A 24,313-nucleotide genomic window follows, 5' to 3' on the forward strand; every position below is an offset into this window, starting at 1 on the left:
ATAAAAAACATGGTTTCTGCCCATAAAATGCTCACTGAAATGTAGTGCTGCTTAGTGCCATGAATTACCATGTATACTCGAGTATAAGCCGAGCTTTTGGCTTATACTTATAGAATTGGGATCATGATAGTGGTGGAGGGGAGGAGGGAGGAAGCATTTAGGAACTAGAGGAAAGTTATGTATGTTTCACCGTTCATACTCTGCACCCTGACTGACTCGTCTCCTCCCCATGACCCTTCTGTAGGGGGTGTCCAGTTGCCTAGAGATGGGCTTTGGGTCTCCACTCTCCACTCACCCTCATTTATAATGATATGATTTTTTTGTTCTTTGATGCCTGATCCTCATGTGATCCCTTCGACAGCTCGTGATTGCACAGGTTTGTGTGCTTCTTCCATATGGGCTTTGTTGCTTCTGAGCTAGATGGCTGCTTGTTTACTTACAAGCCTTTAAGACCCCAGACACTATATCTTTTGATAGCCAGGCACCATTAGCTTTCTTCACATTTGCTTATGCACACATTTGTCTTCAGTGATCGTGTTGGGAAGGTGTGAAATGCCAACTTAATAGAACAAAGGGTTTTTGCTTTGAGGAAGTACTTGAGTGGAGGTCCAATGTCCATCTGTTTCCTTAATACTAAACCTATAAATATATGCATGTAGATCTATTTCCCCACCATTCTATATAAATATATTTACATATGTACATGCTTATATTTAGACCTCTATAAATACCCCTTGCCTCCTAGTTCTTTCCTCTTAATTCCTTTTACTTTTTTGTCCCACTATCATCATCATCAGCCTTCATTTGGGTTTCAGTAATTTATCTCAGTTACATTGCCCTTGCTGAACCCTACCAGGCCCCTCGCACCCTCCTTGCCACTAATTTTGGATCATTTGTTGTTCCCTTGTCCTTGGGTTGGTCAACACCACCTCCTTTCCCCCACTACCCCTTTTCCCATGTCCCCCAGAACCATAGGTCCCGTTGTTTTCTCCTCCAGACTCGTCATCCAGCCTGTCTTATCTAGATAGATCTGCAGAGATAATAATATGCACACAAAAAACAAGGCATAGCAAGACAAAGCGACAAAAGAACACAACTATGTCAACAACAAAAAAACCAATGACCCAGAGAATACATTAAAAGAAAAAAAATTAAAAACAAAAAGCTGTAAATAGATCAAGGTCTGGTTTTTTACTTCTAGGCGTGTCCTCCAAGTTCAATGGGGTGCCACACTCTGGCCCCAAAGTCTATCCTTTGCACTCCCTCCGGAGCTCCCTGCTCTGCTCCCCCCAGCCCAGCCACCATTGCTGTGCCGCACGCCTTTAGTGTTTTGCCTCAGTGTCAGATTGGGCCATGTTGGCCCCCATAGGGCCATGGGTCAGCGAGGGACATCATGTCCCATAGTGGAATCAGCCAGATGGTCCACTCTGTGCATTGGCTGTTAGGAGCGGGGATAATGTCCTCCAGGTCTGACATCAGGATGTGCTCCACCCTCTCTTCCTCCCCATTCATTTGCTCCCATGTGCTCTGATCAGATGTGTCCCTCTCCCCGAGCTGCAGCTTCAGTGCTGCCCTCTAAAGTAAATTCTGGGGGGAGGGGCAGTTGTCCACGTAGCTGGTATGGGGACAGAGACCTTGGGTCTCTCCACTGGCTCCCCACTCCTTGCCGGCACGCTGAATTGGCATCCTGGAACACTGGATTTAAGTCTGGTACCTCTTTCCCTGTGGAGACACAAGCAATACCCTCCCCTTGGGTGGGTCAGTGCCCTATTCCCCTGCCACTTTTTTTTCCTTTCCTTCCCCCACCCCTCCTTTTTAGTTGGCTACCATATGTACCCCTGGATTAGGTCTGGTCCCTGCCATACTACGTGGACCTCACCTCTGGAGAGTTGTATACAGCAGCTTTTTCCCTGTGCCCCTTTTGCATTTTTATTTTCTAATAAACGTACCTCAGCTGACTAATGTAGTACTTGTCCATTTGTGGTTAGCTTACTTCACTTAGCATAATTTCTTCCAGTTCTTGCCATGCGACGATATGCTTCATGCGTTCATCACTGCTTTTTTAGCGATGCATAGTACTTCATTGTATGTATGCACCACGGTTTTTTTCTTCTTTTTTAAAATCATTTTATTGGCACTCATACAACTCTTATCACAATCCGAACATACATCAGTTGTGTAAAGCACACACATTCGTTGCCCTCATCATTCTCAAAATTCGCCTTCCGCTTGGGTTCCTGGAATCAACTCATTTTCCTTTTTCCCTTCCCCTCCCTTCCTGCTCCCAACTCTCTCAGGAACCCTTAATAATTTATAAATTATTTTACTTTATCTTATACTGCCCGGTGTCTCCCTTCACCCACTTTTCTGTTGCCCATCCCCCAGAGAGCAGGTTATATGTAGATCCCCATGATTGGTTACCCCTTTCTAACCCCCTTCCCTCCAGGTATCGCCACTCTCACCGTTGGTCCTTAGGGGTTCATCTGTCCTAGATTCCCTGTGTTTCCAGATCCCATCTGTACCGCTGTGCATCCTCTGGTCTAACCAGGTTTGCAAGGTAGAATTGGGATCATGATAGTTGGGGGAAGGAAGCGTTTAAGAACTAGAGGAAGGTTGTGAGTTTCATTATTGCTGCACTGAACCCTGAGTGACTCATTTCCTCCCCACTACCCCTCTGCAAGGGATGTCCAGTTGTCTACTGGTGGGCATTGGGTCCCCATCACGTGTTCCCCTCATTCACGATGATATGATCTCCCCCCCTCCCCCGCACCTTTGGTACTGGAAACCTGGCCCCTCGGCCCTTCATGATCACACATGTTGGTTTGCTGCTTCCATGTGGGCTTTGTTGCCCCTGGGCTAGATGACCACTTGTTTATTTTTAAGCCTTTAAGTCCCCAGACACTATATCTCTCGATAGCCGGGCACCATTAGCCTTCTTCACCACACTTATGCACACATTCATCTTCAGTGTTTATGTGGGGAAGGTCACACAATGATGGTTTTTGTTCTTTGGTGTCTGCTACCTGATTCCTTCAACACCTCGTGTTCACTTAGGCTGTGTGCTTCTTCTCTGTGGGCTTTGTTGCTTCTGAGCTAGATGGCTGCTTGTTTGCCTTCAAGCCTTTAAGACCCCAGACGCTATATCTATTGATAGCTGGGAACCATCAGCTTTTTTCACCACGTCTGCTTATACACATGTCTTCAGCGATCATGTTGGGAAGGTGGGTATCATGAAATGACTGTTTAGCTGAGCAAGGTGCTCTTGTATTGAGGGAATGCGGGTGAGGAGGCCCAATGTCCACCTGCTACGCTACTACTAAACCTATAAATATATGCACATAGGTATTTCCCCCATAATCATAAATATATTTACACATGTACATATCTATTTAGGCTTCTCTGTATACCCTTTGCCTCCTACTCCTTTCCTCTGTTTCCTTACGCTTTCCTCCTGTCCCACTACCATGTTCAGCCTTCATTCTGGTTTCAGTAATTCCTCTGTTACCTTGCCCTTGGTCACTCCCTACCAGTCCTCCCCTCCACTCCTTTTGAGCCACTCGTTCCCTTGTCCCTGGGTTGGCCAACACCTCCTCCCTTCCCCTACCTCCCACACTCTTATGTCCCTCCGGGACCGTTGGTCCCATTATTTTCTTCTCACATTGTTTGTCCAGCCTATCTTACCTAGGTGAACCTGCAGATATAGTAATATATACATAAAAATGCTGATGGCTTTGACAGCACCAAAGTGGCACATAAGAACATGGTGTCGACGGCAGCAACACCGACAAGCTAACACAAAAAAGCCACTGACATACAAAATTTAAAAGAAAGGAAAAAAAAAACACAAAAAGACAGGGGAAAAAAAAAAGCCTGTTAGTAGTTCAAGGTCTGTTTGTTGACCTTTAGGAATTTTTTCCGGACGAGTCTGATGGGGTGCCACGTCCTGGCCCCAAAGTCCATCCTTTATACTCCTTTGGACCTCCTTTGTCTGCTTCCCCCGCTGCTCCATTGCACGCCCCCAGTGTTTTGCCTCATTGTGGTGGGGTCAGCTCAGTTGCACCTCCCCCAGTGTCTCTGGTGCTGTCCCGTGTAGGGCCATGGGTCAGTGCAGGATGTTGCATCTTGCCGTGGGGCCACCTATATGGTCCTCTCTGTACATTGGGCTCTTTGAGCCTGGCTATCGTCCTCTGAGCTTGGTGGGCTCAGTTGTGCCCCACTCCGTTCTTCCTACTTCCTTTGCTTCAGCTTCCTTGTGGGTGTGGTGTGGTAGGTCAGTTCCTTTCCCACACCAGACGATCTATTTTCATTTTCTGTGGTACTCTCTTTGATGGTGGAGGTCGGGCTGATTCTGGTTGGGGCCGGCTCACGGTCCAGTCTCTTTGTGGATTCCTCCGTGCCGTTACGTTGCCCTCCTGGGTTGGTGTGTCATGCATGTTCCAGTTCCAGTTCTGTGGGGACACAACCAATACTCTCCCCCTGGGTGGGTTAGAGCCCTGATCCCCTCGTGCCATCCACTCGCTTTCTCCCCACCCTGCTTCTCCCTCCACCTGCCCCCCTTCCCCTTCTTTATGTTGGACTCTCATGTACCTCCCTAGGTGTGGCCTGCCCTCCATCCAACTGTCTTTGCTTCCACCCGTTTATTGAGAGATAAGTGTTTATTCTTCTATTACTGGCATGCTCATTGTACTGACCTCAGGGGACCCCTGTTATACCTGTCCTTTTGAGTTTGGCTTACCTCACTCTTCCCAGGAAACGACATGGTTCAAGTGATTGATTGTGCTTTTCAGTGCTGCATAGAACTCCATGCCAGAGTTTACTAATCCACTCACCTATCGATGGAAACTTGGGCTGTTTCCAAGTCTTTGCGATTGTGAATTGTGCCGCAATAAACATTGGAGCGCAGATGACTGGTCGTGTTTTATTTGTTGCTTCCACTGGGTATATGCCCAGTAGAGGGATGGCTGGGTCATAAGGTAGATCAGTTTCCATTTTCTTTAAGTATCGCCAGCTTGCTGTCCACAGTGGCTGTACAAATCTACACGACCACCAGCAGTGGAGGAGGGTTCCTACTTCACCACAGCCCCTCCAACACTTGCTGCTCTCTGATTTGCTGATTTGGGCTAGCCTCAGGGGTGTTAGGTGTATCTCATGGTTGTTTTGATTTGCATTTCTCTTATGGCTAATGACCTGGGACACTTTCTCATATGCTTATTGGCCATATGGGTATCCTCCTTTGTGAAAGTTCTTTTTAGTTCTTTTGCCCACTTCTTTAGGGGGTTAACTGTTTTCCTCTTTTTGCAGGTCATGATGGTGTTGTAGATTTTAGTAATGAGCCCTTTGTCCGGTGTCATTACTAAAAATCCTCTCTGTGGGTTGTCTTGTCACCCTCTTGAAGTCTTTCGAGGTGCCCAGGTGCTTTATTCTTATTAAATCCCATTTGTCGATTTCCAGTTCACCTGTGTAGTCAACCTTTCCTATTGCAGTGAGCCTGAGTTCCTTGGGCCAGTGATCTGAGGTTAGTCCCAGTCCCCTCCTTGATGGTCCTGATGGTTTGGGGTTTAACTTCTAGGTCTGTGATCCACCTTACATTTATTCTTGTGCATGGGGTGAGGTAAACATCTTGTTTCATCTTTCTACATGTTGATATCCATTGTTTCCAGCACCACTTGTTAAAAAGGGCATCTGCTTCCAACTTGATGGTTTTGGGACCCTTGTCGAAGATCAGTTGTCTATATGCTGATAGTTTTATTCCTGGGCTTTCTATTCTTTTCCACTGGTTTGAGTGTCTGTCGTTGTGCCAGTACCACGCTGTTTTGACCACTGTAGCTGTGTAATAGGCATTAAAATCGGGTAAGGCAAGTCCTCCAACTGTGTCCTTCTTGAGGAGTTCTCTGCTAATTCTAGGTTTCTTCCCTCTCCATATGAAGTTGGTGATCAGTTTTTCCAATTCTTTGAAGAAGGTTAATGGTACTTGAATTGGTATAGCATTGAACTTGTAAAGTGCTTTAGGTTGGACTGTCATCTTTACTATGTTGAGCCTTCCAGTCCACAAGCAGGGGATGTTCTCCATTTGTGGGGGTCACTTTTGGTTTCCTGTAGTAGGGTCTTACAGTTTTCCTTGTATAGGTTTTTAGTATTTTTTTAAAATATATATTCCTAGGTATTCCGTTTGTTCTTAATCCCCTCTTCCATGGCCCTGTCCGATGTGTATAGAAAACCTACCGACTTCTGTTTATTGATGTTGTATCCTGCCACTCTTCCATATTCCTCTATTGCTGTAAGTACTCCAGCTGTGGAGCTTTTGGAGTTTTCAATGTACAGGTTTCAATGTCATCTGCAAATAGCGATAGTTTCACCTCCTCCTCTCCCATTTGGATCCCTTTGATGTCCGTCCGCTGTCTTATGTTGTTAGCCAGAATCTCCAAAACGATATTGAATAGAAGTGGGGACAGGGGGCATCCTTGTCTTGTACCCTTTTTCAGTGGTATTGTTCTTGTCTTTTCTCCATTTACTATGATGTTGGCTGTTGGTCTTTCATAGATAGCTTGTATCAGCTTGAGGAACTTACCTTCCAGTCCTATCTTCCTGAGTGTCTTGATTAGGAATGGGTGCTGGATGTTATCAAATGCATTATCTGCATCTATGGATATTATCATATGGTTTTTATCCTTTTTCTTCTCGATGTGGTGTATAATATTGATGGATTTTCGGATGTTAAACCATCCCTGCATCCCTGGGATGAATCCTACCTGGTCGTGGTGGATGATATGATTTATATACTTTTATATTCTAATGGCCAATATTTTAAGGATTTTTGCATCTAAGTTCATTAGAGATATTGGTCTGTGATTCTCTGTATCTATGGGGTCTTTGCTCTGTGTGGGTATCAAAGTAATGCTGGCGTCATAAAATGAGTTTAGGAGTTTGCCATCCTCTTCTGTTATGGAATACTTATGTACAGCTTCTTAATCCAGTGCCTGTGGATGGGAATGTGGGTTGTTTCCAACTCCTCTAAATTTTGAACTGTTCAATGCAGTTTTTGTGGTAAATTTAGGTGCCTTGGCAGATATTTGGGTTGGCTGATACTTGAGTATATGCAGTAGTCTGCTCTGGAGATTTTTTTCAACTGAATTATGATATTTATAAGTGGCTAGCTTCACTTCTCATATGCTTATGAATTCTACATCAGCAAACTGCCTTGTGATAGCTTTATATCTGTTTAAAAACATACTCACCGAAGCTCGAAGGACATATGGAGCCTCTCTGAAGTGACTGTCAGCTGTTGTGTATTAGAATCGGGGTGGGGGCTAGGGTGGGGAGGAAGGCTTCCTCCACAGAACTTGTGCCCCTGTATACCAGCCTGTCAGAAAACCCGACAGCATGATTAAGGGCCACTTATGTCTATAGAAGGAGCCCTGGTGGTGTAGTGGTTAAGTCTTAGGCTGCTTCTGCAAGGTCAAAACTCACTGCCATCTCTCTAGTCCAGTGGTTCTCAATCTTCCTAATGCTGGAACCCTTTAATACAGCTCCTCATGTTGTGATGAGACACCCCCCCACCATAAAATAATTTTCGTTGCTACTTCCTAACTGTAATTTTGCTATTATGAATTGTAATGTAAATATCTGATATGCAGGGTGTATTTGCATTGTTACAAATTGAATAGAATGAAAGCATAGTGATTAATAACAAAAAACAATATTAATTACATATTGTAAAATATTTATTTCTAATGACAAATGAAATTTTGTCTAGAAGCATGGTGTAGCACGGGTAACAGTCTTCACACCAGGTACTCGTATGTGGGCGTATCTGCAGGTGGGCGGACCCGTCTGGAGACGGAGAGTGGTGTCTCGGTTCCTAAGACCATTGAAAATGTTTTCCGATGGTCTTAGGCAACCCCTGTGAAAGGGCCGTTCAACCCCCAAAGGGGTTGAGACCCACAGGTTGAGAACCGCTGTTGTAGTTGATGCCGACTCAGTGACCGAACCCTGTGGGTTTCCGAGACTAACTATGGGGGTAGAACTGCCAACCACGTGGATCACAGCTTAACGTGTAACCACTACACCACCAGGGCTCCTGCATCTGCAAGGTAAGCACTTCAGAATCACTAGGTGTCCTTGGGAGAGAGAGAGCTTTGGGACTTTCTACTCCCTTAAAGAATTAAAATCTCAAACTCACAGCGACAGGTCTCCCTTGTGAGGGTCCTATAGGATCACTGTGAATTGACATTGACTTTATGGCAGCGAGACAGTAACTGGCCCTATAACCCAGAGCCTAGTGTAGATCCAAGTGCATATGATGAGATGTCCACCACTGCAGATGTCCACAGGCCTTTGGGGAGTCAGAGAAGCACCTGGCTCCAAAAGCAAACCACTGATGGAAATAAAAGGGATGGGAGTCACTATTGTGCTTCTAGGAAGCTGCTCTTCACGCCCTCCAAAGCCACAAACACTATGCCGTGCTCCTCTGGCACTTGCTGCTATTCGTACACTGGGTGGGCTCGTGCACCTGTGGCCACCATAGAGCCCTGCAGAGCAAGGCCCTCAGGCAGCTGTGGAGGAAGGAATGCAGTTCGGGCTGAGCAACCAGGGCAAAGGCATGAAGAGGTTTTACTTTCATTTTAACCTCTTCTTGCTTTTGAACAAAATCTGAGAGAGTGCTGTGTGGTCGCTGCATGTTAAGCATGGGACTACAGAAAGTTTATGAGAACAAATTTATTATGGGGACAAGCGTGTGAAATTGGGCAAGATACGTTCAATAGCTTAAACAGATGAAGGCTTAGAGAAGACTGAACTAGAATCTATAAAGCATGATTATAGATAAAAGGCCTAGCTCTAGTTGACTCATAGTGTCCCTTTAGTACAATTAGGAACTGCCGCATTTGGGTTCTACCATAATCTTGCAGCTGTGTTCACCGTGCACCTTTACAAAAGCAGACTGCCGTGTCTTCTTCCTGGAGCGGCTAGCGGTAGGTTCACACGGCGTATCTTTGGTGGGTAGCCAAGCATTTAACCACTGCGCCATAGGCTCTTTTCAAGAAAACTAAGCCACACCCGCTGCCACCAAGTGGGTTCTGAGCAAGCCTGAAGGACAGCGTAGAACTGCTACCTAAGGCTTCGGAGGCTGTAAATCTTCATGGACTCTGCGTCATCTTCCTCCCTCAGAGCGGCTGGTGGGTTTGAACTACTGACCTCACCATTAGCAGCCCAATGTGTAACCCATTCCACCCCAGAACTCCTTCGTGGTAGGCTAGTTTACTATAAATATGTAGTACCAACTGACAAAATTCCCTATTTCTGAAAGCATAATTTCCTAAAAGATGTGGTTTGCCTCAAACAGAGTCTCCTGAATGAAACTACTGGGTAAGCATCGCTTTGGGATGGTAATAATCTTGCTATCGCTGGAAAACTACTACAACTATCTCATTTACTACATCTACACCCAGCATGTGTATTCTGTCCTGTGGGGGTCAGTAACAGTGTTAGTATCGGTGGAAACCCAGTTTAACAGTTGGCAAAGTTCAAGACTGGCGGAGTGAAAATTCTATTTGTGGCAAATACTCACACGAACAAAGGGGGAAAAAAAGATTTCCAGATTTTTATTTCTGGAGCTGTACACCAGGTATTAAAGTACAACAAATACAAAATAATGCTCAAAAAAATCAGTGTTTATGTACAAATATTAAAATCAATGCAACAATAGCAACTTCCTCTTGAACATCTGATACTAAAACTTGTTCTGATTGTCACTAATTTATCTCATACTCACAGGGTACTTATTTCAAACTGGGACAATTGGAATCACTGGTCATCTAAGAAGAATATTAATATCTACCATATTTAACAATAAAACTAATAGTTTCCTCCCTTTAGTGAAAAAATTAGGAACTTTTTAAAAAACATAGTAATGTCAATATCTTTATAAATTATTTCAATTTCCATTTGTAGACAATGTGCTTTGAAACTCTGGGCAAACAATCTCCTTGGTTGTCAGGTTTACTTGTTAGTTTACATTCAAAGTTGAAATATTCACTAAAGACTTTGGTTAAATTAAATAGTATCACTATGCTCTATTAGATCTGATGCTCTCAAATACTTATGACCCTCAATTTTAAAAATTAAAAAGGAAACAATTGCACAATTCCTTTTAAAAATTAAAAAGGAAACAAGTGACCTAATTGTACACATGTTAGTATTTTTTAAGCAGTATCCTACGTCCTTCAAGTAAATTCAGCAGTTGACCATGACAAGAGGAAAACCAAACATATAAAAAGCTAGAATGAAAAAGGTGAAGTCTGACTAAAAAAAGGAAAAGTATTGCTATAATCACAGCACCAGTTACGTTTCTAAATGAATACGTTGCCTCTGAAAATTCCCTGTACATAAAAAGGATACATCAGCCAACACTGCAATTGCTCACCATGGATTTTTGGTTTGTTCATATGAAAATAATGTGGCAAAGGAAAAAAAAAAAAGAATTCATCACAGTTTGTTATAAGAATTGTGCTTTAACACTTGATAATAAAGGCATTATTGTTTCTTCATATGATTGCAAATTGGCTATTTCATGCTCTCGACTTCAATTCTTTTAATAAACAGTAACAAATTCTGTTGAAATTCTCAAACTGAGGGGTGGGGGACAACAAAACAATTAACAACCAGTAAATCCCGCTTTTAAAAGAAAATTCAATAAATAGCTATTTTACATGGATAAAGTTATAGTGGTACAATTATGAACGTCACATCAGGCATGCACAAAAATGGTATTATACATGGCAGGAGTAGTCAGAAAATATTGAATTAGATCTAAAAAGATATGAAGAATTTACACCTATATACAAAAATCTTGCAAATTATTGCCTCATTTTAACAAGGAATTCAAAGTAAACGTCACCAGCTAGCTAGCACTCTCTAAGAGGCTAAAATCAGATTGGCATTTAAAAATCTATTAAACTAGCTGGAATTTATTTTTCTCCCATACCATTTTCTGGATTTTGGTCAAAAATCTTTATTAAATAACTAAAGTGTCCATTCAACTTGCTGATAATCCAAATGCTAGATAAGAAACACCGTTTCCATCTTATATCAAGATCCCAGCAATGCATAGATAAACTGAATATATTACTGCATCAGCTTCTGAGAATGGGCATGTTCATTTAAGTGCAACTGGTATTAGCATTCAGTCATCTTTGTGTAAATTATTTTATACAAACCAGCCACTGTAAACCCAGAGTCAAAAGTAAAGTTACAACAATGGAAGAGAATGGCCAGTATCTTACTAAATTACAGGAAATGTACTGATTATTAACATAAGAAATAAAGTTTCAAAGTTTAGCACAACAACACAGCAATAAGAAGCTGACAACTTGGATGAAATTCTCAGAAAGCCACACAGGTCCCAGGCTGCCCATTATTTACTGTGTGCATACATGAATGCTAGACTTTAGGTGTATAAATTAGAGACTGATTTTTAAGTTATTAATTTAACCACTTTTGTCCACTGTGCTAAAAACTAAATTTTACAGTAAATGTGCTACTGCGTAAACCCTTCAAAGCAATCTTCATTAAAATGCTGCAAAAGAAAACAATACACATCATCCAAAATGAAGGATGTCATTGCAGTTCACAGTTTGTAGAATAAATACCCTCCCTTCCTTCCAACCACTACTAAGGTTACTACATCCGGTCTACTCGTCAGCACAACCTTGAAGCGACTTATACTTAGAAGTATCAGCAATGCAGCCAAACACTTGTTTTTTTGTAAAGCAACACTACTAAAAATTAAAAAAAATGTATCAAGATGGTGCAAAAAAAAAAAGTAAATTGTTAAGTATACTATAAAAAACAAAGCTTATTACATCCTAATACTGTATTGTTGGAGTTTAGCTTACAACTTAAAGATGCACTTCTATAAAGTGGCCAAAGTTTCTGACAATGGCTTCTTGGTTCACATGTTCGCAAGAATAAAAAAAAATTAGGTCTGAGATGCATCTGAACACCTGTTACCTTTTAAAACATTAAGTGGTAGAGTACCATTCTAGTTCAGATAAGAACTCACATTTTTCTTGCCAAATGTTCTTGAGAAACAAAAAAGGCTTAAAGAGACTTCAAGGTTCTACTGCATCAGGTGTGCGGTCTACAAGCCCCTCCTATTCATGAACCCGCTGAACTGCAGCGCCACACCCAACTGAACAGGTGCCCCAAATGCAAGCCACTGAACGGCAACACACTAGGCTTTCTAGATGTGCATCCACCAGCCGGCCGCTTCAGGATAAACAAAACTAGACAAGGACCGGTACTGATTTGCAAGAATACAATCTTGACAATGGTGGACAAAACCCCAATCAGAACACATCTTCGAAGGTCCAATGTTTAGTGAATAAACGAGTGAACACAGAAGTCTCCTGGCAGTAAGATGACCCGTCCTGTGTAAGGTAGCCCTGGTCGAAAATTTTGAAACAGGATCCAAGCAAGCGTCTTCGTATCCTACACACACGCAGTTCCTTGCGCTGGCTTCCACAAAGATGGACTCGCTGCTTTGTAAACTGAAGTGCTCTACTTGGATAACGTAAGAGAAGGGTCCATAAAAAATAAAAAATCCTTGCATGTTTGTGCAGTTTAAAGAAACCCACCCCTGCTTTTATTTAATCAGGAAGAAAAATAATAATAACAACAATAAAATGCTACATTGAGCAGGGATCGAGATCGGTACCTGTAAACATTGTTATCCCACTGCATCCATTCCGGCAAAAGGAATTTACATGAAAAGAAGCCACTCCATTCAGTTCAGAACTTCTGTGCTGGTTTTGGGCTGGTGGCCTCTGTCTACAGGTTTTGACGTTGGGAGCGCGGGCCGTGGGGACAGAAGAGAACAGACCAGGAGCGGGACGAGGTATGTGGGCGGAGGGTGGGGCGAGGAGGAGAAGCAGAGCTTAAAGCTGCACCACAGAGTTCAATCTTAGTTCCCAACTCTGCTGATCATAGTTCATTTCCACATTTATGGATTGAAAAATGAAAATACTCTTGATAAATCAAGATATAGTTCTATACATACTGACATCACTGATGTCATAGTGAAAAGGTTCAAACTTCCAGTGAAAGACTAAGCAAACCTGATCATCGCTCCCCTCCAGTTTCCTGGGCGGCACCCCGGCTGCTCGTGGGCCGGCCCGTCACTCGGAGTGCAGGGCAGCGTGCTGGTGCAGGGCGTGGGCGCCGATGAAACCATTGGTTTCGCTGGCAGAGAGATTGCTGAAGTCAGCCACGGAGACGGCCATTTTGGCACTGGTGATGCGATGCGTGTGATTTTCAAAGTCCACGCCCAGGTTATTTACAGATACTTCATTCATAAAGGACTCGGGGACAGCAATGCCCATTTTCAATCTCTTCGCGGGTCTTTCCGACTCTTCGCTGCATATGTTCAGAGGGTTTAGCTCTGAGGGATAAAAGCCAGTCTCAAATAAATTAAAACAATCACTTTCCCCACTGCTGGGCAGGGTGAGTAACTCTTCCGTTACACCCGGCACATGGCTGACTTGTCCACGGGGGCCACTGCCCAGTGGAGGAAAGCTACCCTCCAGACAGTTCACACCCGCGGGGCTGCACACAGTCGCTACGCTGTCGGTCAGAGCTGTAGAGAAAGGGAAAACGGTCTCGGTAAGTGGCCCTGTGTCAGGGTCCCAAAGAACATCAAGTGGCATTCGTTTTACCTGTCAAGTCGCTGGCAGTGAAAGAGTTCAGAATGTTCAGGGGCTGGTCAGGGATGGGCTCAGGTCGGTTAGAGGTTAAGGCTGAAGAATTTACGGTCCCGCCCAGGGCTTCTGTCTCATCTACCAAGCGATCCATGTAGTCCCTGAAACACATACCCCAGAGTTGCTGGACAGCAGATTACCACCAAGAACCGAGTCCCAGAAGTACAGTCTGCGGTACTTACGTAACTCCAGGGTGATGGTTGTATCGTTTCTTCCCAAATCTGGTTTGCTGAGCGAAGTAATCGTAACGTTCAGATTTCTTCCACATATAGTAGAATGCTACACACTCAGCAACTGTTCGAGTCCTCACCTGACAATTTTTTAAAATGGAGGGTTTTGTTTATAAAGTAAATGTACACTTTGACGAAAACTCCTAGAACACTGGACTCATGCTGCCTTTTCTTGACTCAACTGGATTCTTCTGCCTGCAGCAGAGGTTCTGAAACGCAGGGGAACCCGCCCTGCAGGAGCCCTGGTGGTGGAGTGGTGACAAGCTGGGCAGTTGGAAACCCCGGCAGCTCCATGAGAGAAAGACAGGGCGTTCTAGCCCGCTAACACTTACTGTCTCAACCCACCGAGGCTCACTGTGAGCCAGCGCTGATTCGATGGCAGCGCGTTGGGTTTGGGTAGGGAGAGCTCCGTGACACACTTCATGGGGGTTAGCACCTTTGGAAAACGGGGAGCATCAGATTCTCAAAGGGTCCTGTGACCCAAAAGCGGTAAAGGACCCCTGGCAAAGGCATCAGCATGCAGTGTACCTGGGACTAATGAGGGTTTGCTAGCTAAAGGCAGGACTTTCCCTTTCAACTTGTATTTGGCTCTTAACGCCAACAGAGCTTCGTAGGAACAGTAAAACCCGAGGCTCGTCACCCGGGCTCCCGCACACACAGCAGGGGTTTCTCTAACCACCTACAGCCCTCTGCATTCCGATGCACATTCTGTATCAGACAAGAAGCATTTTCTCCCGTTTAATCAGGACCCCCGTAAGGGAGCTACCAACCTCTATGCTCCTGAGTGAGCATTTTTAAAACGAGAAACACAGTCTACCTTTGAGTAAACATCACTAGCTCTTAAGTCTTTTCAGACTCTGGGCTTCCCAGGAGGAGAAACTTTTCTATTGGGGCTGCTGGTCTATACTGCCCAATGCAACGCCTGATCCAATAGTGAGACTTAACTACTTATGGACTGATAGGAGAAAGTACATTTCAGGGTCACCACACGACTGGTGGTTTCTTTTTGACTTCAAAGGCCAGCCCCAATTCCAAAACAAAAATTTTCTGTATTTATTAAGCATTTCACTCATCGTTGAGAAGTGTTTCTATAGATGCAAAAATATAGAGACCTACCCATCTAAATACTTCAGAACTCTGCCTTCATCTAGGGTGAAAGGGATAATAATCAGTATATTTCCATGAGACCCAACAGTTCTAAAGTAATCATAATACATTTTTCTTTTTTTGTTGTTTTTTTTCCAGAATACATTTTTCAGTTGCTCATAGGATTGATGTTTCTTTTTTCAGCAACTACAGTTCTTACTTCAGCAAAGAACTACTTTTGAGACCACAGCCTCTGCAGCACGTTGGAAGAAAGAAAAGCCAAGGAAAGAGAGGAGTAAGACTTCCAGAAACACGCGTCAGCCCATTTTCTGTGAGCAGCCTGTCCAAAGCCGCGTGCTGTGCGGCAGCATGGCACAACTAGAGCAGTATGGGCAGTGAAAGGCAGGGGGCGCTGACCAGCCCCACCCCCACTCCTCTAGGCAACAGGCAGTGGCTTATAAATGGAGTGCTTGTACTCATTTTAATTACTCTCCCAGTTTGATAACTTGCCTGCTAGCAAGGATTTTGAGAAAGGGGCAGGAGGGGGCAGCGCTTGGTTCGTAGCTCACAAAGGCACTCCGAGTCAGAATTAACGCACGACAACGTGCCTGATGCGGAGTCTGGTGTTGGTGTCTTCCCCCGGAGGTCGGCTGCCCGGGAAGATGCAGCCCTTCGTTCAACAGCAGCTCCCTCTCGGTCGTTAGCAGCGCCCTGGCTGAACGACAACCAGACTGGTTTCAGTCCCTAACACGTACCTTATTCTTCTGTATGAGATGAAAATCTTTCCCAAAAAGCATGAGGGCGTGTTCAAAGCTTCGGCATTCCTCTTCTGTCCACGCCGTCATTCCTTCTAGAGAAATATCAGAACAAAGTTGATTGGCCTCAAAACTCATTTGTGATTCTGACTTTTTCAGTATTTTTTCCCTGTGAAAGGCCACAAACTCACGCACATAAAAGACTTCTCTACTTAGTTATACATCTTACCAAAATGCTTACAATATAATATAAATCCTATAGTTTTGTTTTTTCCTGCAGAGTAGAATTAGATTTTAATGGGTTTCTGCTTGCTGATTCTCTAATCTTTTCAAACAAGGGGTAAATGGGGGTGGGGGAGAGGGGTAGGAGGGGCAGTGGGTGGGGAACGAAGTACTTCCTTCATAAAAGTAAACACAGCCTTTAGTCTTATATAAAAACTGGAAGTTCTTTGATTAGAAACCGTGTGCTATCAAGCATATTAAATAAAGTACAGTGAACATAGATTTCTTTAGGGTCAGTGTGTGAGTGGTATGCCGGAAGGTCTAGAACCACACCAGGGATGAGAAATAGCTTCTACTCCCTGCAGATGTTAACGCTGGGACTCTCAACAACCACTGGAGGCGCAAAGGAGAAGCAGAAGGCCTCAGGAGGGCCCAGGAGTGATTTTATACCTTCCCTTTATTTCTGAAATATCTCCGTCAATGACAATGGGGACCAGAGCCCCAAAGTCATCAATGGTTGTTCACCAGACAGATGAATAAGAGGGAGTTTCAAAGAGCTCATGAAAAATTCCATTATCTTCTCCACTCTACTTTTTTCCGTGAACTTTTTGAAGCCCCCTTATAGTCTAAAATAAGGAAAAAAGAATTTCATTTTAGAGTTTTCAAAGCCTAAAACAAATTTTAAAACAACAACCTGCACATGGAAACATGCCAATGCCTATTATTCTCAACCTACACATTCAAATATAATATTTACAGCTTTTAGACATTTCTGAGTCACTTATATGACACTATGAAATATTTTCATGCTGCATATTCTTAATGAAAGCTATGGTGCATGCAATCCACTTATATAAGCAAAAAAGGAAATGAAAAGTTAACCATTTTCTTGACACATACAAAAAAACCTAAGCATTATAAAATGTTTTTACATCATTACTACAAATAAAGGTCTTGTTATAAATTCAGTGGACAACAGTACGTGTTTCTTTTTCTTTTTAAAAATTCTTAACCCCCTCTTCATTCCCTGTTGGGTTTAAAAAAAAAGAAAACAACTTTTTTCCAATGAAATCATAAAATCATTCTTTTTAATTACTTTGGATATATTGTCATCTCTGGGGTCTGCCTTGTTCTGTAACTATTTCTTCAAGAAAGTGGAGGTGACAGGGGGTTAACTAATTTGAATTTGGACAATCTCTGGCACGTCTAAAAATAGAGGGCAAGAAAAGGAAACAATTATTTGCTATGAAGACGAACATAGATCTTACACAGTGTTACAGGATCGCTCGGCCCTTTAGTATACTTTAGTGATGCTGCTCCCCAAGTGACCAGCCCCTGTCGCCTCCCTCTCTGGAGCCTGAGTGCTTCTCACCTTGAGCAGACTTTCCATTGCAGCAGTACCTGTCGAGAGCTTCCTTGGTGTTGTGATTACACTTGAGAAGTTCATATAATGCCTGCAAGAGAGAGTAGAGGGGGAAACAGTCAATAAAAATGACCCAACATTTATACTGCACAACATTTCCCCACACAGGCACCTGGTTAGAATGCGCACAAGGACGGGGCAGCACACTGCGTTCAGGATGTTTGCAGCACCGGGCTGGGCGGTCCGGGCACTGCCTCCCCCGTAACTGTCTCGCAGATCGGCTCTGGCACTCAATGGGTTTGTGTCTTCTCACTCCACCTTCAGAAGTCACCGCCAGCAGTGTGCTCGACTTTCTTAACTGCCTTCTGAGCTGGTGAGCTGGCCTGTTTGAGATGATGTTCCTAGATGTGGGATTCTAGCCTCATCTTAAAGGCATCTTCAATGCCTCTCAGTTTCAATAAGGGAACAGTAGCAACCTGGACCAGAAGGACTGGCACTTTAATGACGGGCCTCAGTTATTGCCCTTTACCATGAAAGATGTTCTTGTGCAATTAAAAAAAAAAAAAAAAAAGATCATTTTATTGGGGACTCTTACAGTTCGTTACAATCCATACATCACTTGCATCAGGCAAATTTGTACATACGTTGCTTTCAGTATTTTGTAGACATTTACTTTCTATTGAGCCCCTGGTTCGTCTTTTTTTGCCCTCTCCCCCTCCCCGTGCAATCTTTAAAAAATCAGAATTTTTTCCTATTAAACCTGAAATTGTGAGACTGTTAAATAACAGAATTCAATCGAAAATTAATAATCTACCATGCCAAGGAGGTTTTCAGGCTGGCCCAGTATTACTGCTAGGTACCATCACGACGGCTCTAAGCCACAGAACAAACACCGCCTGGTCCTGAGCCATCCTCACAATTGTTCCTACACCTGAGCCCAGAGATGCAGCCACCGTGTCCATCATCTACATGAGAAAACCTACCAATATCAATAGATTATGTTAAAAAGCAATGATCTCTCTCAACTGATGCTTTAAGAAAATGCATTTGATACATCAATAGCTATTTGTAATATAAAAAACTTAAGATGTACATCAGTTAATACTGTCTTAATATAATAAAGGCAGTCTGCCAGCCACTCCACAGAACAAAGATGTGCAGTCAAAGGTTAGATGCAGCCTCCTGTCACTGAGTTAATGCTAAGTCACAGTGAGCCAAGAGGGTAGAAGACTGCTCCACTGAGTTTCCAAAGCTGCCAGTCTCCACGCCAGCAGATGGCTGCGCCTCTCTGCCACGGACAGGGGTGTGCTGTGACCACCTGCTGGCAGCTGGGTGCTGAGCCACCGAGCCACGCAGCTCCAGTCAGACCGAGTGTCGCAAGTCCTGCGGGACAGCTCTGCCGGAGGGTTTATAAGGTCACTCTGAGTGGCACTTGACTTAACAGTAGCAGGTGATGTATATTTTTTATGCAAAAACACTTGCTGCAAGACTTCTCTCAGAAAATAAAAGCCTAATTGCCTCAGAGCCCTTTCCCATTTCTGGACGCGCAGGGGCAGAGGAGAGCCACCCTTCGGGTTTCGGGACTGTCATCTTCGCCGGCTCAGCAGCCTCATCTTTCTCCCACGGAGTGGCGCTCGTTTCAACTGCTGCCACGACGTCACGAGGGCGCTCACTGGCGCCTGGTGACCTATCAAGACAGGGTGCCACTGCCCAGGGGGCTTCCAAGGATGTAACTCTCTATGGGATTAAATGCCTCCTCTTTCTCCCGAGGGGGGTTGGTGGTTTCAAACTGCTGACCTTGTAGTTAGCAACACACCTTGAATAGCCACTATGGCACCAGAGCTCCAGCAGGCTCAACTCACCATTACTACCAAAGGACTCGGAGCATTTGGCTAGCGAAGAAAGCAGATTCTTCACAGGAATAAGGGAGAGTATTGATAAGGAAGGAACACAAGTACCATTTGATAACGTTATGAGCTACAAAACCTAGAGAAACAACTGGAAAATCCTTAGTTTCAATAGGCATGAGATAAAATGTTAAAAAATCACTGTTACTTCTTCACTGCTAACATAATTATAAATAAAGTACAGCTCTCATTTATAACAGCATCAAATATGAGGCTTGAACAAATTGTGGAAAAATGGAATTAAAATATAGTGAAATTGTCCATAAACTTTTTGAAACCGTCTCATATATGCTATCTCGTAAGATAGCAGAGAGGTAAGCTAATGAATTGCACGTGCTGTTTAAAAGGAGAGTCCGACCATGATCCTTGAGGAGGAGGCTTAACGCTTTCTATAGGTGATGCTAATTCTCCCAAGAGTCATTTATACACTTAAATACCAGCACCAAAACGCAATGAATTGTCTTTCTGTCGGCTGACAGTCCCGGGAAGTGAGGCTAGGCCCACAGCTTTGTTATTTGGGAATACAACGTAGGTAGATGCGTCGGGGTCGCCTACGATGGAAAAGGGACCGAGACGGGATCAAATGCAGTCAGGAGGCAAACGAGGCACATTTCAAACCGGGACCGCGTCCTGGTGACTGCACAGCGCGCTGCTAACCGAGACTGGCCGTCTGCACCCAGCCCTGCAGGCAGGCTGGCGGTGCTCTTGCAAGGGGCAATCAGGACCCCCCCCCCCGCCCCCCAATGACGTCAGGAGAGTTACACAGCCCTCCCTCATTTTGCTGCGCTTTGCTTCCCCGTCCTGTTTGACAAGAAGAAAAGATATGACACTATCACGAGTGGTTACTTCTCAAGTTCCACCTGATGGGGTTTTTGTTTGTTTGTTTTTGTATGTGTAAAGAAAATAACTTGAATTTCTTTCTTTTTTTGCGCCTGAAGTTTTTTAGCCAGTGTTTTCTATGTTGTAAAAATCTATCAGAGACATATAGCTCACAAGTGAGTCAAAATGTTAACAAAATCATATTTCAACAAACTTTGCTGTTGTTTTAACAAAACTTGAAGTCTACCTGTTCGTTGTCCCTTGTGTGTGCTCCTGCAGAAATCCGATCCACGACTTTTTCAGTCCCAGTTCTCAAGGACGCCTGCACAAGGTACTCCTTGACTTTGCTCTCCAAAACCACCCCGGGCCGCCAGAGTAGCTGGTCTTCATCATCCTCATACACTGTGAAGGAACACTGCATGTAGTGAGCACACCCACAGGACACACACCCCTCTTCTGCCTCGACACTCAAAAGGCACAAACACTTAGCTGAGCTACCAAGCAGAACCTCCTATTAGTAAATCTTAAAAATACATATATATATTTCTGTAATGTTATTTTGGGCCAAGGTTCTTGTGGTTAGAGAAAGTACCCTTTTTTGTGGCTGGACTTACTGACCTATCAGAAAGCTTTACACAAGGCTAGTAACATCTAGCAGAAAAAAAACCAGTCGTGTCTTATATGTTTCTAATAAAGAGGTAAAAAATAGCTCTTTAGGGTCTAGATTATGTAATAGCCTCATTGAAACGCTCTCTTGACTTACCTACATCATCTACTACCATCGAGCCACTATTGGCTCATAGCCACCCTCCAGGACAGGGTAGAACTGCCCCTGTGAGCTTCCAAGATGGTGATTCTTTACAGGAGTAGAAAGCCCTGTCTTTCTCCTGAGGAGCTGCAGGTGGTTTTGAACGGCCAACCTTGCAAATTGCAGCCCAAGGCACAACTACTACACCACCAGGGTTCCTAATTACCTAAAGAGCTATATGGTATTCTAAAAGTATGAGTACATAAAGGCAAAAATACTTGCCAGTAATAAAATTATTATTTCATTTCTTATTGATTTATTTATCAATAAAATCACCATTTCATTATTTTTTTTGGCTCTTTTCAGTTTATTGCATGAAGGAGTTACACTAGTCCAAGTTAAAAGTGGACCCCAAATGGTTACATCATACAAGCTGTGAGGTTTTAAACTTGTGACAAGGGACAGAGGGAATTTTTCTACTCATTGCAAGGAAATCCTCACTTAAGCTTCCGTGAGCCACAAGCACTTAAAACCCATGACCCTTCAGCTGGTCGTCCTTAGCCAGTCCGATCTCTGCAAGGAACTGGCATATGTTCTTGCGCTGGTCCCCCTGGAGCTGAATCACTTCTCCATATTCTGGATGCTCAATCCCAGTTCCATTGCAGGGAAACTTCTTCTTAAAGGCCTTCACTAGCTTCTTTTTGTCGTAGTCATCAGCGATCCCTTGGACAGTGGTCAGGGTCTTCCTGCCGTTGCGCTGTTGAATTCTTAGATGGATATAATCCTCTGTCCCCGCAGGCAGCAGGTCATCACCCTGACTTGCATCAGCAAAGGGGTCGAAAGAGTGGAGGTTCTGGATAGCGGACATACGATACGATTCCTTTTCCTCGGTGGAAACGGCCTGCGGAAGGCGGCGGCTGGAGAAGGTGGGCAGTGGGGACGGAGCGTCGGGAAGCGAGGGGGCTCCAGGGGGAGGCCGCTGAGTCCTCGGCGGTGGCTCAGTGACTGGGCCACCATTTCATTATTACCAATTTCCTTCTAAGTATGAATTTTTATTTAAAGGGACAGGAAGCAGTTTAACCAAAGCTCCCTAGCAAGGTTTTGGAGAGAATAAGTCAGGGAAGTCCACCTTCCACTCTCTTCAAGAGGCTGGTATACTGTTAAGCCAGAATGCTACTCAACGAGGTTCCGGTGTATCCTTGCTCACCAGGGGCCGACTCTGCACCACGGCCAAGTGTGGTGGCCCAACCACTGACCACTTGTTTTCAGGGCAGTCCATTCTGTAAGTCTGTGGAACACACTGCATGCAGCTAATAAGCGCCACGGACTGAGCGTTTCCTGGGTAGCAGGGACTGTCATGTTTTCTGCTCACCAGTCTAAGGGCCAGTGAGCATCCTCCCAGTTAGCAGGAAAAGTAAGAATTCAACAGTGTTCCTCAAAGCATTAAGACTCGTGTTTTTAGAGAAGTCTGTGGAGCTGAAACACTCCTTCTCTCCAAGGCCCCATAGCTACCAATCATGTCCTTGGCTCCAAGGTTGGCGGGTGGAGAGGCCGGGGCATCTGAAGCTAGGCAGCTGTTGTAGGCTTAGCTGGGACAACTGTGTCCCATCACTTGGAAAAACTGTGTAGAAAAAGGCGTTGGTAGTGGTTGCCAAGGCTAGTGACCCGAGGGTGCCCGTCTCCCCTCTTGTAATTGGGAGCTACCCAGGCATGGAGGGCAAGAAGAGACTCAGGGAGGCACGTGTCTGCTGTGCTGCCTTCACAGGGCAGAGCGGCGCATCAGGGCCAAGGCCAGTACCATGGGAGAGTCCAACCTCCTGGGTCCCTGAGTTCCACTGGGAAGGTGGTCTTGCATTTCACTTCCCACTGCAACACGGCCCCTCCAGTCTTTCAGAACTAGCTAGCGCTGAACCCTAAGAGAATTGCGCAGGAAAACCGAGAATGCTCAGTTTACAACGTGGGGGCACCTCTGACTGCACCTTTGACCCTTGCAGGGGAAGGACAGAGACAACGTTCCCCTATTTCCTGTGTCCTTCCAGCGTTTCCTTTAGCAGGGGCTGAAAACCTAACACCCCCATTCTCTCAGGTGATGAGACTTGGCCTTCATCTGCAGGGGCAGGATGGCGGCCGTGGGGCTGCTGGGCCAGAGGAGCGTAGCTGGTTTCGCGGGTGCCGCGAGGACGGGCTGGGCAGCGCTCTACCAGGTGTGTCTCGGATTGGCATGGCTAATGTTCAAGCAGTCTCCCTACGCCAGCTCTGGAAGCTAGCCTGCCCTGAGCCCGTCCGTGTACCGCTGAGGCTGGTATACAATCGGACACTGAGAGCAACGCAGCTTGTCTGTCAGACGTTATCACAACGAGAAGCCTTCCTTACCTCCTTCATCACCACGATATTCTCCGAGATAAGGTGGAATCTCCGCCTGATACTGCAAACCGACCATTATTTCCTACAGGAAAATGTACAAGGAAAAATGATAAACTGTAAAACAATAAATCACTTTTTAAAGGTGTCACTCGTTGATCAGTTATTCCAGGCCAAAAGAAACGATCTTGCAACAACAAAGCTTCTTGTTAGTTCAGAGATAAGTATTTTTAAAGCTACTTTAATTCAAATCATCTATTACGTCATGATGGTGACCCAACTTACCTTCCTCAAATCTTCAGGTGAGTTACCACTGTCTGTTTCCACATCTTCAACCTCCGATTCCTTATCCCCATCACATGTAGTATTTGCTTTTAAAAAGGAAGAGAGATATTTCAAAGAGTTTTTTTGTTTTGTTTTTTTGTGCCTATTTTTGCAGCCCCTCAGAGTACATGATAGACCTTGTATATACTATGTCTCTTGTATCAGTCACGTGTTTCAGTATCGGCCAAACAAGACAATGAAAACTCTACATGAAGACGGCGCACAGTCAGTAGTTGGTTGCCTTAAAGACAACGTAAAGCACTGGATTTCTGATTACTCCAATCCAGAATGATAGACCTTCAGTCAATCCAAGTTTTCACGTGTCCACATTCATATTTGAATTTGTTAATAATTCTTCTACAATAAAAATATCTCAAAGAAATAAATCTGATTGGGTGTTGGGGGAGGAGTTGTGATTTGAGACTACAGTTTAATCCAGGAAAAAGGGTATCAATGAGGAACTGCCTATGGCGAAGTCTGGGAGAGTTCCCAACTCAGAGCCTCCAAATCCCAAAAAGATAGGCTGCCCACCCACGGGCACTGGTAGCTTTCAGCAACAGCGAAGGCAGGGGAGCTGCGCTTCCAGGGCTGCTTTTTACATCGTCCAGAGGTTTTTATTGTTACTGAAATCTCTTGCAGGGTTACAACACAAAGAACTAGCAAGAGGAGGGGAGAAAAGTAACACATAGATAAAAAAAGATTAAAAAGAGAAAACAAAGTAAGTTTTTGAGCACTGATGGTTTTCAA

At 44.3% G+C, this 24,313-nt stretch overlaps 2 protein-coding genes across 3 annotated transcripts in view; one reads left to right on the forward strand and one right to left on the reverse strand.

Moving 5' to 3' along the window:
* The window catches only part of SETD9 (SET domain containing 9), a 30,773-nt gene extending 14,599 nt beyond the window's left edge, over positions 1-16,174 (forward strand). The window contains exon 6 of the mRNA XM_075541052.1: positions 15,272-16,174. Coding sequence (XP_075397167.1) covers positions 15,272-15,449 — 178 coding nt within the window. The 3' untranslated portion in view covers positions 15,450-16,174. The remainder of the gene's footprint in view (positions 1-15,271) is intronic.
* Positions 9,579-24,313, reverse strand: part of MIER3 (MIER family member 3) — a 32,885-nt gene continuing 18,150 nt past the window's right edge. The window contains exons 6-13 of one of the 2 annotated variants that reach the window (XM_075541051.1): positions 23,528-23,613; positions 23,255-23,327; positions 20,381-20,535; positions 17,417-17,498; positions 15,823-15,914; positions 13,934-14,061; positions 13,710-13,852; positions 9,579-13,630 (exon numbers count right to left, since the gene is read on the reverse strand). In XM_075541051.1, coding sequence (XP_075397166.1) covers positions 13,173-13,630; positions 13,710-13,852; positions 13,934-14,061; positions 15,823-15,914; positions 17,417-17,498; positions 20,381-20,535; positions 23,255-23,327; positions 23,528-23,613 — 1,217 coding nt within the window. In that variant the 3' untranslated portion in view covers positions 9,579-13,172. Of the gene's footprint in view, positions 13,631-13,709; positions 13,853-13,933; positions 14,062-15,822; positions 15,918-17,416; positions 17,499-20,380; positions 20,536-23,254; positions 23,328-23,527; positions 23,614-24,313 lie in introns of both variants that reach the window. The other variant, XM_075541050.1, reaches the window with a different exon arrangement.

Source organism: Tenrec ecaudatus, chromosome 2 (genome assembly GCF_050624435.1).
Source record: "Tenrec ecaudatus isolate mTenEca1 chromosome 2, mTenEca1.hap1, whole genome shotgun sequence".
NCBI classification, from domain to species: Eukaryota; Metazoa; Chordata; class Mammalia; order Afrosoricida; family Tenrecidae; genus Tenrec; species Tenrec ecaudatus.